The sequence below is a fragment of the Antedon bifida genome, chromosome 9 (assembly GCF_963402885.1).
Source record: "Antedon bifida chromosome 9, ecAntBifi1.1, whole genome shotgun sequence".
Taxonomy (NCBI): domain Eukaryota; kingdom Metazoa; phylum Echinodermata; class Crinoidea; order Comatulida; family Antedonidae; genus Antedon; species Antedon bifida.
In genome coordinates, this window is record NC_136234.1 from 8,898,153 (window position 1) to 8,913,957 (window position 15,805).

The 15,805-nt window shown below is 34.8% G+C and overlaps 3 protein-coding genes across 3 annotated transcripts; 2 read left to right on the forward strand and 1 right to left on the reverse strand.

Moving 5' to 3' along the window:
• Positions 1-2,687: 2,687 nt before the first annotated feature.
• LOC144852412 (fibrocystin-like) lies at positions 2,688-4,078 on the forward strand. Its single transcript, XM_078710198.1, has 3 exons — positions 2,688-2,783; positions 3,463-3,637; positions 3,957-4,078. The coding sequence occupies exons 2-3, from the start codon at positions 3,553-3,555 to the stop codon at positions 4,076-4,078; spliced, it is 207 nt and encodes a 68-aa protein (XP_078566324.1). The 5' UTR covers positions 2,688-2,783; positions 3,463-3,552.
• A 3,668-nt stretch (positions 4,079-7,746) lies between these two features.
• LOC144852015 (uncharacterized) lies at positions 7,747-9,995 on the reverse strand. The gene is made up of 3 exons (XM_078709691.1): positions 9,626-9,995; positions 9,165-9,336; positions 7,747-8,950 (listed from the first exon to the last, which is right to left on the reverse strand). Exons 1-3 carry the CDS (start codon positions 9,969-9,971, stop codon positions 7,984-7,986), a joined length of 1,485 nt encoding a protein of 494 aa, XP_078565817.1. The 5' UTR covers positions 9,972-9,995; the 3' UTR covers positions 7,747-7,983.
• A 2,722-nt stretch (positions 9,996-12,717) lies between these two features.
• On the forward strand, positions 12,718-14,146 carry LOC144852413 (fibrocystin-like). Its single transcript, XM_078710199.1, has 3 exons — positions 12,718-12,851; positions 13,531-13,705; positions 14,025-14,146. Exons 2-3 carry the CDS (start codon positions 13,621-13,623, stop codon positions 14,144-14,146), a joined length of 207 nt encoding a protein of 68 aa, XP_078566325.1. The 5' UTR covers positions 12,718-12,851; positions 13,531-13,620.
• Positions 14,147-15,805: the final 1,659 nt, after the last annotated feature.

The window sequence follows — 15,805 nt, forward strand, 5'->3', positions numbered from 1 at the left end:
CACCGGTTATAATGGTTGACGTTGGTGTGGCTTCTGTTGATGTTGATGACTTCTATGAAGAAGATCTTGTTAACAATCTTGCCAGTTTGGTATATATAATACAGTAAGTAAATAGCTTTCTTTAACCATATTAAAGTATCACATAATCTATCCAGATTTCTTCTTTTTTCAGTTTTATATGTTTAGAAATGAGTTGAATTTTATTTCATTGCCTATTCTTTTAATATCTAAACAATAATTAACATTTCTTCCTTACAGGCAATTCAACCCTAGAACATGATGAGTTAGTTAACCTTCAAGCAGAAATTGTTAATGCAGCACAAACCGGTACTTTGTACGAGAGTCTTGAAGTTGAGGTTATTAGCAATGACCGATCCTTCTCCCCCAGCCGAAGACCCAACAAGGGGTGTGAGAGCAACAAATACAACAGGAGGTCCAAGTACAGGCAATAAAACGTAAGTAATGAGTTGAAGTAGAGTTTTCTGTAGAGTTACTGTAGTAAAGAACTGGCTTGTATCGTCTTGTCCAAAGTCTTAAATTGTATTCTCATGTGTGGCTTGTAACGAACATAACCATAATGCCTATATCATTACAAAACAACATAACTAATTGGTTCACAGGTATTCTGAGAAGCAAGCTGAAGAAGAGGCATCTAGTGACCCAGGAGTAGAAATCATCTATCAATTCTCAAGCACAATGAGTATACGTTTACAACGGCTGATGCTATTTGAGATTCAACCTTGCATCTCTATATTGGATACCAGTGTAGATTTAACACAATTCTTTCTAAACTCCAATATAGGCTATCAAGCTGTGGTAATACACCATAGGTTTGATACAAATATTCTACGAAAAAAAAGGAATTATTCAATGATTTTTACAGGGTGAAATTGTGCAAAATCTGGGACATTCTTCACATCCATGGAAAATGCCCAGGAGTATCTGATGCAGAGCTCGTCAGCAACAACACTGTAGATATAATCCATGGCTGGGCCAACTTCACTGATCTTGCCATTAATCTGTCAGGAAGTGGTTACTTCTTTAAATTCAACATTGTTTATTCCAACTCATCCACGCTAGAAGGTATCAACTCAACAGAGTTTTCTGTCATTGAGGGTGTTTTCCACATATCAATCGCAGATCAACACTAAAAGTTGTTGAGAAATTTGATGTTCAGTTTAATCTAATTGAAGATTTTACAATGGATATTGCAGAACATCTGGATTCCAAGGTTGGTGATTTTTTAATTAATTATAAGTCATTTTCAAATTGTCAATGCAGTTTTTCTCTCTAATTAACCATCCATCTTCTATTTAATACTGCATTATAATTCTAAAATCACCATCAATTGTAGACTAGTGTATCCAATCTAAGAGCAACTTCTTTTTGAAGACTACAGTCCATTTCAAATTTTCAATGCAGGTCTCCCTCTATTTAACCCACTACCTTCTATTAATACTTCCCCCTACCCCAATTTTAAAAGCATCTTCAATTGTAGACTACCGTATCCACTCTAAGAGCAACAAACGTTACTGTTACCATGAATAGGTATAATAAGTTCAATTTATCCACGGAGGCCCAGATCAACACAGGGTTGCTCTTCCCAGCTTCTCGAACTTCACTAAATTCTTATTGGATGCTACACACACAGATCCTCTCAATTTAAGATGCAGGCGAGCATGTTCATACATGCATATACATACTGTACATTAATTAAACAAATATCCAGTCAAATGTGTGTACAACAGGGTCATTGTTTAGAAATTGAGCAACGCATTGCTTTTTCAACCTTTGACATCCATTGACAGTTTTCATTTGAGCACCCACAGAGAAGGTACCTTAAGTTAAAATGTCAGACTATGCGAATGAATCTAAGGAAGAAGAGTGCTAGCAGTGGATCTAATCAACTATTGTAAGTATTAAGCCTAAGAAATAAATATTTAGAATAATTATTCTTTGTGTTGAAGTATACAGTGCCAGTAACTACTGTTTATGTGTACACTAAACTGTTTGCCAGTCCAAACTTCTAGCATTCTCTTTATTTGCCTTCTTTCCTTCTTTGGAAACTTAAGATTATATAATCGTTGGGAAAACTAACATTATCAGCTCTATCACTCATTATTTCTGGTCATTAATGGTGATGATTTTTATATTTTTAATTAATAAACAATTTATTGAATCATGGCAATGATTGTTATTAGATTGAGAGAAAATAATTATAAATAGACCACCATGGTTCCTTAGGCAGGATGCTTTACTCTCATTGCCTTATTCTTCGGATGAGATGTAAAGCCGTTGGTCCTGTGTACTTAACAGTGCACATTAAAGAACGTGGTACACTGTTTGAAAAAAGTAGGGGATTGTCTCCCGGTGTGCTGATCTGGTAGGCGCTGCACTGCTGGCTGTCGAGGGTCCGTGGAGGGCCTAATCCGAATTTCCTCAGTTTCCAGTAAAGCTTGAGAACCAGAATAATACATTATAATAACACAGGTTGTGTTAAAATACTTCTATAAGGGAACATTCTTACATTGGAAAGTGTTAGTTCTGTAATTGTAACTTTTTTTTCCCTGAGGTTTTTGTCTGGCACTTATTCATTCGATAGTGACACTTATTTATTTGTTTCAGATTTTTATGAGCCACATTATTCAGTTGCTTTCTTGGATATTGGAGAAGTTACTGTAGAAATTCCATCGTTTGTACGTGAATATACATTTCATAATGGCTTCAGTCCTGCTATCTGGATGCAATTCAGGATAATGTAATTCACCACACAGTTGGAGCAGGTAAGCAATACCAAAATACTTCTCTTTTCCTTATATAGTAACTTAGATTTTAGACAACAACATCGGGGTGATGCCATTTGTCATTGGGCCATCTTCTCTTAGTCATGAAGCTGTTGATAAGTATGTGTGAGAATGTAGTCATCGTTTATAATTGGTACAAGCCTGTTCTTTGATTGCGATGAGTTACAGGTAGGTTCAGTAAGAATATAAACATTTGTAGCATGTTACAAACTGAATACTGTAATTAAGCAATTATGATGAATTAGATTAGATAATGTATAAATGTAAAAATCATAATGAATGGAACAATGTTAATGACGATGAAATAAAAGTGGGAAACCCAAAAAAGACACAAAAAAAAGATATAAACATTTTCAATAAATATGAACATTTTTATTATTCATTTTAAAAGATTTTATTTCTGTTTTTCAAATGTTATTATTTTGTCAGTTTGGGGAACTATATTTTGCATTCTGTCAAATAAAATCAATGTATAGATATTATATATGCATACTTGACTTTCATAAGGAAATTTGTCAAAGGACTTTCTTACTCTTCTACCTTCTTTTTCTTAACGTGTACTGATAATGCCATTCCATTGTGTAATCAGTCACGTAATTTATAAATTCTGATTAAAATATTACATTTTCCCATTAACATTTTCATGTAAATATTTCAGAATCAACCGGAGAATGCAGGTCAAAGTGCAAAACAGTGTGCACCTTGTGGTCCAGACAATAGAAATGCTGGATACGTGAGGGCAAATTTCATGTCTGGTGATAATTTTGCTCCATTTTTTCCATTTCATGGTATACATAATTACCCAGCTATTGCTGGAAAGACAAGATTGCAAGGTATGTAAAAGCATGACATAATCTGGTCCTTACTTGGACAAACCTAGTCCTTACTTGGACAAACCAGTTGAGTTCTATTGCAGGAAACGCATACTCATACTGTTTACACATGAAGCTGAATGCTTATTTGGATAACATAAAATTGCCATTGTATCCAAGTTATCACCACTGTAATGTTGAGGTTGTCCCTTAGTACTGTTTTATCATAAAATATGTCTTTAATATCGGAATACATTTTTGGTGAAACTTACCAAATGAATATATTTCAACATACTTATTTATTTACAAATAAAGGTATTTTGCTCTTTCTTATCAATAGATGTCACATTCGCTCATTTTGATACTGCGTGTAAGAAAGATCATTACGCTACTATGACCAATCCATCAAATGAAGATGGTATCCACCCAATGTCCGCTGTAGGTACTGTACAAAGAAGGTAACAGTCAGAGACAAGAACAGGGTTTACATACATATACCTAATTTAGGGTAAGTACTAATAGTATTTATCCTATATATCTACGGACCACTTGCATTTATCCAAGTTACGTAAATGTAAATCATTGTGTATCCTTACTTGCTAGTTGCATTATTTTCATCAACCTAGTACACTTACCTACAATACTTTTTGTAATGTACCGATTTACAATACAAAGAAGTGAGAGAGAGACAAGTTCTGTTATAGTTGAAAGCTAGCACTGAAGTGTTTATTCTTTATTCTACATCTACTATATATAATAACAATATCGGTAATGGGTAATTAATCTGTCAAGGTGGAATGTTTAGTGGTCTCAGCAGAGGGGTCTACTTTAGCCATTAGTGACCATTAAGTAGCCAGGGTTATATAGAAGTGGGTTAACATAATATATATGGTAACAGGTGAAGGAAGTATAAATAATTGGTAGCAAGTAATATTAATCAAGTTCAATACATTACATTCCCTCCCTTCTATTATAAACAATTCTAAGCTATTTATTTATAATTGAATCAAAGCAGCACTGTACTAAGTTATGGTTTAATAACACTTTAAATGTATATGGTATAATGCACTGTATAAAGTAAAACATAAGATCAACATTTTAAATTGTCCAGTAATAATGTCCATAAAAGTTTCTATATTTCAGTTATTAAAAATGTCCATATCTTTCCGGCGGTTTTCTATCGCGAGTAAGGTATACTCTTCGCTGAGCAGTAATAGACTGTGCTTCGACAGTCGATTGTGATGTTTCCACTGTTCAGATTTGGATTAATGAGCATTGGAGGTAATTGTGGAGGATCATCTTTGTTTGTAAGCTGTTTATCCTGAGTTTGAACAGGCCTATAACGCTTCCTGATATGGTCGGCATGACGACGACAAACTCGTCCATCTTCTAGTTTTGTCTTGAATGAGATGCGACCGGATTTTAATATTATTGTTCCGGGTAACCATTTCAGATTTTGTCCTCTAAAGTTCTTTATATACACCTACTCTCCTTCTGCAAAAGTGCGTTCTTTGCATGACGATCATGGGCTAATTTCTGTTTTTCAAGTTGAGTGATAACACGATCTGCTTGATAAGGGTGTCAAAGATCAAAATGCGTTTTCAATTTTCGGCCATTCAGTAATTCTGCTGGTGTTTTGCCAGTTGTGCTATGAGGTGTATTTCTATATTTAAATAGGAATCTTGAATTGTTTTTTTTTTTAACTTTATTTGGTAATCAAGGTTAAAAAACAATAAAATATAATACATAGAAAATAGAAAAACAATTGCACGGAAAAAACAGGCCTTGATTACAAGGAATGCCAAGAAAAGTTAAAAACTTATTTCCACTTGGGTCCTAAAAACAAGAAACTGATAACAAGAACATACAAATTACAACATAAGAATCTTGCGACTTTTGTTTCGATATATCCATCTTTCGTACGTTTCATTGTTTCTTTAAATGTGCGTACAGCACGTTCCGCAAGACCATTCGATGATGGGTGATATGGGGCTGTTAAAGAATGTCTTATTCCATTTCGCTTTACGAATGTATGAAATTCATCACTGGTGAAACATGTTCCATTGTCGGATACTATTTTATCTGGCAATCCATGCGATGCAAATATAAGCCTGAGCTTATCCACTGTGGTATTTGTCGTTGAGGAATTTACCGGAATTACCTCAAGCCATTTTGAGTATGCATCGTATTAAAAACATTTTTCCAATAAATGGTCCAGCACAGTCGATATTTAATCGTGACCATGGTCTATTTGGCCAATTCCATGGGTGCAATGGTGCTTTAGGTGGTAAAGTTTGATTGGATTGGCATGTATCGCACTGCTTTGATATGTCTTTGTCCATATTAGGCCACCATAACGAATCCCGAGCAAAACTTTTCATTCTGACAATTCCAGTATGACCGTCATGTAGTGCTTGTAGCAACTGTTTTCTACCAGGCTGTGGAACAACAATTCTATTTTCCCACAAAATACATCCATCTTGTGTAGAGAGTTCTCTTTGTCAGATCCATCCAATATGGTTGCAAGTTTTCAATTTTTGGATTAGTATTGGGCCAACCCTTTTCAATGTAGTAAAGAACTCGAGAAAGTGTTGGATCTTTAACCGTCCAACCTTTAATATCTGCTGTGGAAACTGGAGATTGGTTCATTGGCTCCATCAATAGAACAGTTTCGGCAGGTTGTGGAATTGATTCTGGTTTTCCTGGCAATGGTAATCTGCTTAAGGCATCCGCATTGGCATGGGACTTTGTCAGTTTGAATCTTAATGTATATTTGTATGTACCTAATTTCAGTGCCCAACGTTGGATTCTAGCTGATGCTTGGCTGGGCACAAGTCTGTCCTCATTAATAAGACCCAGCAATGGCTTATGGTCTGTTACCAATGTGAAATGTCTACCATAAATGTAAGACTGAAATCGCGTTACTCCGAAAACGCATGCCAAACCTTCTTTCTCAATTTGCGAATACTTTTTTTCCGCTTCTGCAAGTGTTCTAGATGCAAATGCGATTGGTCTTTCTGTACCGTCACTTTGTCGATGTGCTAACACAGCCCCAATTCCATATTGAGATGCATCACACGATAATATTATTTCCTTTTTTGGATCATAATGTGCAAGTACTCTGCAGGAAAGTAGCAATTCCTTTGATTTATCAAAAGTAGATTGTTCTAAATTTGTCCAGTTCAAAGCTTTATCCTTACGAAGTAAGGCATATAACAGAGCAATTAAGTGTGTTGGATAAGTTTGGTGAAAACTTCATAATAAGATAATAATCCCAAATAAGCTCTCAGTTCTGTCAAGTTTTGAGACGCTGGAGCATCTTTAATTGCTCTCACTTTGGCGTTTGTGGGATGCAATCCCTCTTTGTCGATCAGGTGTCCCAAATAACCAACAGATTTAACCATAAAAACACACCACGTGTATTAGTTCTGAAAAGAACTGTTGAGTTTCTCGACGTTTCGATCAATATACTTTGATCGTCCTCAGGAGTGAGAATGCAGAAAGTCCAGGAAACTTGGAATATAAGTGGGAAGGGTGGGACTGGTGTGAAAGCCAGAAACAATGGCAAGTTCACACAGTGGGAGGGATTGAAACTAGCTATAGCAGAGCATTGGAGGCGCTCCAGCTCAAAATCAGCATCCAGATCAATTTTTTTAATTCCTATCTTTTTATAAATTCATATTCTTTACATATTAAGCTTTACAATGATATATCATACATTAAATTTAGTTGAACCTATCCAAAGTTATAAGTCAAAAACTAAACAGCACTTTCACTAAAAGGAAATCCAGGTTTTAGAGGAAAATGAATTTGAAATCAACAGAGCGTAAACTGTGCTGGTTTTGGAAAAGGACAGTCAAAACAACATAGCAACAGTAAAGTTCCCATTGTCTGATTGTAAAGAAATTTTGCACACACAATAACAATACAATAAAGAACATTAGTTGTTAAAATCATTAATTTATTTCAACATTATCATTTTCAAAAACAGTATTTTCTCAACTGAATGCCAACAAAATGAAAGTCGACAAAGCATGACACTGAGAAAATTTATATACACATTTTTTAATTACTGTATAAAATGAAAGTATAAAATGAAAGTATAAAATGAAAGTATATTAATAAATTGCCATTAAAGTTATTGCCCTGTTAAAAAAGTTAAACCAGTATGATCGTCAACAAATTTTATTTAATAGAAAAGTGAATAGATTGCACATTAAAATATAAATATAAAACAAATAAAAATTAAAATATTTGACCAGTTAAAATTGCCGCAACTGTCACTTAAAATCTATATTAATTTTATTGCAAATAAATAAATTGCTAAACAAGATTTTTAACTCTACAACAATATTGCGACAGGACCTCTACTCGCTTGGAGCGGGACACACAATATCCCTTGCCTCAAATTTACAAAACTCTCGTACTGAGTCATAGAGGTATGATTGCCTTTTAAATGATAAACCAGGGTATGGAATGGGTTCTGGTAAAATAAGTGGAGGTATGTTGTTTACATCCTTGAGCAACTGTAGGCTTTGTTCTGGCGTATCAATATACTCCTTGTAATACACCATTCCAGGATTTTCTGACGAGAATCGGATGTGGTGCATCTTTAGGATATTAGGCAATTTCCTAAAATAGGGTGATAGGAAAGAATTCCAGTCATATGCTTTAACAAATACCTTCCCTCCTTCATTTGCAACAAGTTGTGGAATGTTCACACCCGTCGTAGAACTTGTATGCACAACATCTTCCATGTCTGCAAGCGAACTAACGAAACATCGAAAGTAACGCTGCTTCAGAAGTCCGAATGCCCAATCCGGTGAAAACTTTGTGTGGCCGGCTATCATGAAATGCAATGCCAATGATGCATGTAGGTTGTGCATACAGCGCCAGCTTAGGTACCACAAAAGGTAGTTATTCTTGTTCTGGCCACTACAATTGTCACAGTTCAGTTGACATTCAGTTTCTCCAAGGCCATAAGTAGCAAAAAAATGATGTACATAACTTATGACGCTGTTTGCGCCTTTAGATGCTTGACTTCCTTCGTCAATTAAATAGTTCACTTGTTTTCCTAGGCCTTCTGCAGCAACACCAAAAATGCCACATTTGCGCTGGGTAATGAAGTAAATTGGGCCAGGTTGATCTGGATCAGATGGATACAGAACCTGCTGCGCAAAGTCAAAGCTGTAATGACTTTTCATTTTCCTTGAAGATGGAGCATGAATACCTAAACTTTCACCTTTCAAATTTGCTTTTGCATCCAAAACATTACTTCTATAGAATTCTCTTTCTTTACTGACTTTGTCCAAATGATCAAGTTGATTGGCCAGTCTATAGAAAATGAAAACAAAGTTATAGGGGTATACAACAAATTTTTTTTTTAGGGTAGGTTCACACTAAGTGTTTCTGAAGTGAAGAAAAAAAAGTAAGCATGCCATGGGTGGAGGATACCAGCACAGCACTACATTTTCTTCCTTAGATGCATAATGTTTTGTTCTTGTATAACAAACCAAAACATAATAGTTTGTGTTAATCAAAAACTTACCGTTCACGTTTAGATTGATCACTGCTATTTGCACTGTGGAAAACAGCTGAATTGTTTTTCTGGCATACCCAACATAGGTCACTTTTCGGTTTTGTAATTTTGATGTACGGACAGTACTCCTTCCACATCTTATAAAATGAACTTTTTCTTGCAAACCGCAGAGGAATATGATCTATGAATAAGAAAGAAGCAGGTTAAGGGTATTTATAGTAAAAGAAAATTTCATATGGAGGGACTTTCAAATACTGTAGTGGATGTATCTCTTTTTTTAAATAAGTTTATGCACAGCGATTTTTAAGTGAAAATTATAATAACTAGGTGGTACAGCGTTTATACATCTGTTTCAAGTGCAGCAGATTATGATTCATGATTCATTATAATTATAAAAATCTGATTAATTTTAAGCTAAGAACTGCTAGAATTGATAGTAAATTCGTTTTTATTATTAGAATATTTATTACCTGCCATTGTCCTACGTCTGTTAACTTCAATCATTTGCTGCTCATACACTTTGAATATTGCTTTCTTTGTCTTACAAGTTGGTAACAGTCTCATCCTGGAGTCATCGCAACGCACTCCCATAGTTTTACCCGGCAAGGCATAACCATTTCTCTCTGCATATGTTTCTAGAAACGTCACTACATGCTTGACATCACTGTGCGATAAGGCTGTTTTGTTCCGACCACCAGAGTTTTTTCGTGGTGGTGTTGCTCCATTTTCCTTAAAATGCTTGCATATTGCAGTCAACTGACAATTAGAGATGCTACAAGAAAATACAAACATAATAATACAAAAGAAAATATACATTTCTTAGCCGGGAACATAAAGGAAGGCCAGGACTATTGTTTTAGACCGGGCGTATTCAGAGCAACAACAAAGTCCATTGTATGCTGGTCAGAAAAAATAAAGAACACAGATTCTAATATAACAAAGCCATTCATCTGGTCTTGTGACTCGTATAAACAAGCTAATAGTAATACAGTACCTCCCGTTTTTGGATTATAATTGTCCATAAAACATACACTAGCACAAGTTAAATTTATTGTTTAGTACCGTACATTGAAATTATTTTTTAAGATGGTCTAATTTAATTTTTCACGATATTATTATTATTCACAATTGTATGCAATGCAAAACAATTTTAAACAGTTTATTGTTTTTTAACAACACTTACCAATGCAAAAACTCAAAGGTTTGTCGACAAACTCTAAAACCATCAACTTTGTATGTACAACTTGTTCTTGTTCTTTGTTTTTGGGCCTTTCGCTTGGTACAGTTCGTGGTTTGTCCTCTGTTAATGCTTCTACTTATGTGCCCCATGATGAACATTTTTCGTTCTACATTACTGAGCTCACACATTTCAGCACGCCTCTGTAAAATAAATTCTTCCTCAAATTGTTTTAGGCAAACGTTTTTGTCGGGTCCATTACCACATCTGCAGCGTTTGAATGATCGGATTTTCTGTAGTTCTTCATCATTTTGAATGTTACACCAATCTGCAGTTTTGTCACAACTAAAGAAAAACAAATACAGACAGTTTAATTTAACAAACAAGCATGAATGTATTTGTAAAAATCAAATTTGCTTATTGACATTTTTTAATTAGCCTAGGCCTAAGTTGACTTTATTTTACCTCAACTAATTTATTGAATTAGTAGACCATAGGCCTAGCCTAGGCCTAGTAATATTAATAATATAAAGTTAAAGTTATATCATTTCTTCATAGTGATAATTAACATTGAATGTGACAAGACGGATTTTAGTTTACATACAAGAAAAAATAAAATGTACTTACAGAGGCATTTCATTACATCTAAGGACGTCTACCCTCTGGATAACCGGCCTAGGATGGCCATTCTCCACTTCGTCATCGTCAGCAAAAAGGCCTAGGCCTAGTTGGTCATCATGAATTGGTGGTTGAGATGAGGAATCACCGTCACTATGGTATTCGAAAACGTTATCATCTTCATCATCATCATCAGTGTCACTGCTGTCATCTTCATCTTTATTGACGTTGACGTTGTCTCCGAAGTAATCTTCAAAGTATTGCTGAATTACTTCAGCATCCTCATTATTAAAACCAAAATCATTGGCACCATTTAACGCATCTAGAATTTCCTTAGGCGGGTCCTTCCGAGACATTACGAACGTATTGCGAAAAATCAGTAATACAGTATATAATAATAGTAAAGTATGTTTTCGTAAGAATTTCCCTGGAACATGTGTTGTTCGATCTACTTCGCGCAGGCGCGGTAGCCAGATCGAAGCGTAAACATAGCAAATGCGCATGCTCAGTAATGATGTAATGAAAATTGACCAATCAGCAACGTAGTTTTTACAGATTTGTTTGGGCAGGGTAGCAACAACAAGACGGCAATAAGACGATGTTTAATTGGTTAGAATAATATTTATCCAACGAATCAAGAGCAGGGTTAGATAGAATAAAATCTAAGCTTTCTGCCGATACCAAACATGGCGGAGTTTGCGAAGGAGAAAGCCGATGATACTTCTAGCGAAAAATGGAGTATTTTATTGTCGTTCGGGCACTGTACATTTTTGTTTTCAGATATTTTAAAAGAAACACACATCAAAGATTACGGAATTTAACTCATTTATATTTATTGGTTCATAATAAGACTTCGTGGGTAGGTAAAACACATATCAACCATTCATATTATGTAAAAAAAATAAAATTGAACATTTTTTCAAATTCGCTGAAATTGAACTTTGTGATAGTTATTACATAGGTTGGTCTATTGCGACACAGCGCCGCTTTTGAGCTGGAGCGTTCTTGAGAAACAAATTTTGTTTCTCAAGAACAATAGTGAATGGAAACTTGCTATAGAAGAGCATTGTTTCTGATAGGTGTGAAAAGCAGGGTGAGGCAAGCTAAAAACAATAGCATTGTCTCAAAGTTGGGTGTGGACTGGCCAAACAAGACCATGTGTCCAGACTGGGTTGTGAAATGTAAACTGGCCAGAAACTATGGCATTGTTTACTGTCGATGAAGATTCTTGTTGAATAAAGATAGCCAAATGTCACTAATAACAAATCCAATATCTTGATGAACAGTGTTGTGTTTGTAGATTTCAATAGCTTCCCTGGTTCGTCTGGAATGCCAAGAAGGAACGGTAGCAATTAGTTCAGCATCTTTCCAATTAACTCGGTGTTGTTGTTTGTGAGAATGCATAACTATTGATGATTTGTCTTGCTCTCCTCTTCTGGCATGGCCTTGATGTTCTTTAAGCCTGGTTTGAAGGTCGCGTCCAGTTTCCCCAATGTATACCTTTCCACATTCACATGGGATGCAGTATACACCGTGGAGGGCCTAATCCGAATTTCCTCAGTTTCCAGTAAAGCTTGAGGACCAGAATAATACATTATAATAACACAGGTTGTGTTAAAATACTTCTATAAGGGAACATTCTTACATTGGAAAGTGTTAGTTCTGTAATTGTAACTTTTTTTTCCCTGAGGTTTTTGTCTGGCACTTATTCATTCGATAGTGACACTTATTTATTTGTTTCAGATTTTTATGAGCCACATTATTCAGTTGCTTTCTTGGATAATGGAGAAGTTACTGTAGAAAGTCCATCGTTTGTACGTGAATATACATTTCATAATGGCTTCAGTCCTGCTATCTGGATGCAATTCAGGATAATGTAATTCACCACACAGTTGGAGCAGGTAAGCAATACCAAAATACTTCTCTTTTCCTTATATAGTAACTTAGATTTTAGACAACAACATCGGGGTGATGCCATTTGTCATTGGGCCATCTTCTCTTAGTCATGAAGCTGTTGATAAGTATGTGTGAGAATGTAGTCATCGTTTATAATTGGTACAAGCCTGTTCTTTGATTGCGATGAGTTACAGGTAGGTTCAGTAAGAATATAAACATTTGTAGCATGTTACAAACTGAATACTGTAATTAAGCAATTATGATGAATTAGATTAGATAATGTATAAATGTAAAAATCATAATGAATGGAACAATGTTAATGACGATGAAATAAAAGTGGGAAACCCAAAAAAGACACAAAAAAAAGATATAAACATTTTCAATAAATATGAACATTTTTATTATTCATTTTAAAAGATTTTATTTCTGTTTTTCAAATGTTATTATTTTGTCAGTTTGGGGAACTATATTTTGCATTCTGTCAAATAAAATCAATGTATAGATATTATATATGCATACTTGACTTTCATAAGGAAATTTGTCAAAGGACTTTCTTACTCTTCTACCTTCTTTTTCTTAACGTGTACTGATAATGCCATTCCATTGTGTAATCAGTCACGTAATTTATAAATTCTGATTAAAATATTACATTTTCCCATTAACATTTTCATGTAAATATTTCAGAATCAACCGGAGAATGCAGGTCAAAGTGCAAAACAGTGTGCACCTTGTGGTCCAGACAATGGAAATGCTGGATACGTGAGGGCAAATTTCATGTCTGGTGATAATTTTGCTCCATTTTTTCCATTTCATGGTATACATAATTACCCAGCTATTGCTGGAAACACAAGATTGCAAGGTATGTAAAAGCATGACATAATCTGGTCCTTACTTGGACAAACCTAGTCCTTACTTGGACAAACCAGTTGAGTTCTATTGCAGGAAACGCATACTCATACTGTTTACACATGAAGCTGAATGCTTATTTGGATAACATAAAATTGCCATTGTATCCAAGTTATCACCACTGTAATGTTGAGGTTGTCCCTTAGTACTGTTTTATCATAAAATATGTCTTTAATATCGGAATACATTTTTGGTGAAACTTACCAAATGAATATATTTCAACATACTTATTTATTTACAAATAAAGGTATTTTGCTCTTTCTTATCAATAGATGTCACATTCGCTCATTTTGATACTGCGTGTAAGAAAGATCATTACGCTACTATGACCAATCCATCAAATGATGATGGTATCCACCCAATGTCCGCTGTAGGTACTGTACAAAGAAGGTAACAGTCAGAGACAAGAACAGGGTTTACATACATATACCTAATTTAGGGTAAGTACTAATAGTATTTATCCTATATATCTACGGACCACTTGCATTTATCCAAGTTACGTAAATGTAAATCATTGTGTATCCTTACTTGCTAGTTGCATTATTTTCATCAACCTAGTACACTTACCTACAATACTTTTTGTAATGTACCGATTTACAATACAAAGAAGTGAGAGAGAGACAAGTTCTGTTATAGTTGAAAGCTAGCACTGAAGTGTTTATTCTTTATTCTACATCTACTATATATAATAACAATATCGGTAATGGGTAATTAATCTGTCAAGGTGGAATGTTTAGTGGTCTCAGCAGAGGGGTCTACTTTAGCCATTAGTGACCATTAAGTAGCCAGGGTTATATAGAAGTGGGTTAACATAATATATATGGTAACAGGTGAAGGAAGTATAAATAATTGGTAGCAAGTAATATTAATCAAGTTCAATACATTACATTCCCTCCCTTCTATTATAAACAATTCTAAGCTATTTATTTATAATTGAATCAAAGCAGCACTGTACTAAGTTATGGTTTAATAACACTTTAAATGTATATGGTATAATGCACTGTATAAAGTAAAACATAAGATCAACATTTTAAATTGTCCAGTAATAATGTCCATAAAAGTTTCTATATTTCAGTTATTAAAAATGTCCATATCTTTCCGGCGGTTTTCTATCGCGAGTAAGGTATACTCTTCGCTGAGCAGTAATAGACTGTGCTTCGACAGTCGATTGTGATGTTTCCACTGTTCAGATTTGGATTAATGAGCATTGGAGGTAATTGTGGAGGATCATCTTTGTTTGTAAGCTGTTTATCCTGAGTTTGAACAGGCCTATAACGCTTCCTGATATGGTCGGCATGACGACGACAAACTCGTCCATCTTCTAGTTTTGTCTTGAATGAGATGCGACCGGATTTTAATATTATTGTTCCGGGTAACCATTTCAGATTTTGTCCTCTAAAGTTCTTTATATACACCTACTCTCCTTCTGCAAAAGTGCGTTCTTTGCATGACGATCATGGGCTAATTTCTGTTTTTCAAGTTGAGTGATAACACGATCTGCTTGATAAGGGTGTCAAAGATCAAAATGCGTTTTCAATTTTCGGCCATTCAGTAATTCTGCTGGTGTTTTGCCAGTTGTGCTATGAGGTGTATTTCTATATTTAAATAGGAATCTTGAATTGTTTTTTTTTTTAACTTTATTTGGTAATCAAGGTTAAAAAACAATAAAATATAATACATAGAAAATAGAAAAACAATTGCACGGAAAAAACAGGCCTTGATTACAAGGAATGCCAAGAAAAGTTAAAAACTTATTTCCACTTGGGTCCTAAAAACAAGAAACTGATAACAAGAACATACAAATTACAACATAAGAATCTTGCGACTTTTGTTTCGATATATCCATCTTTCGTACGTTTCATTGTTTCTTTAAATGTGCGTACAGCACGTTCCGCAAGACCATTCGATGATGGGTGATATGGGGCTGTTAAAGAATGTCTTATTCCATTTCGCTTTACGAATGTATGAAATTCATCACTGGTGAAACATGTTCCATTGTCGGATACTATTTTATCTGGCAATCCATGCGATGCAAATATAAGCCTGAGCTTAT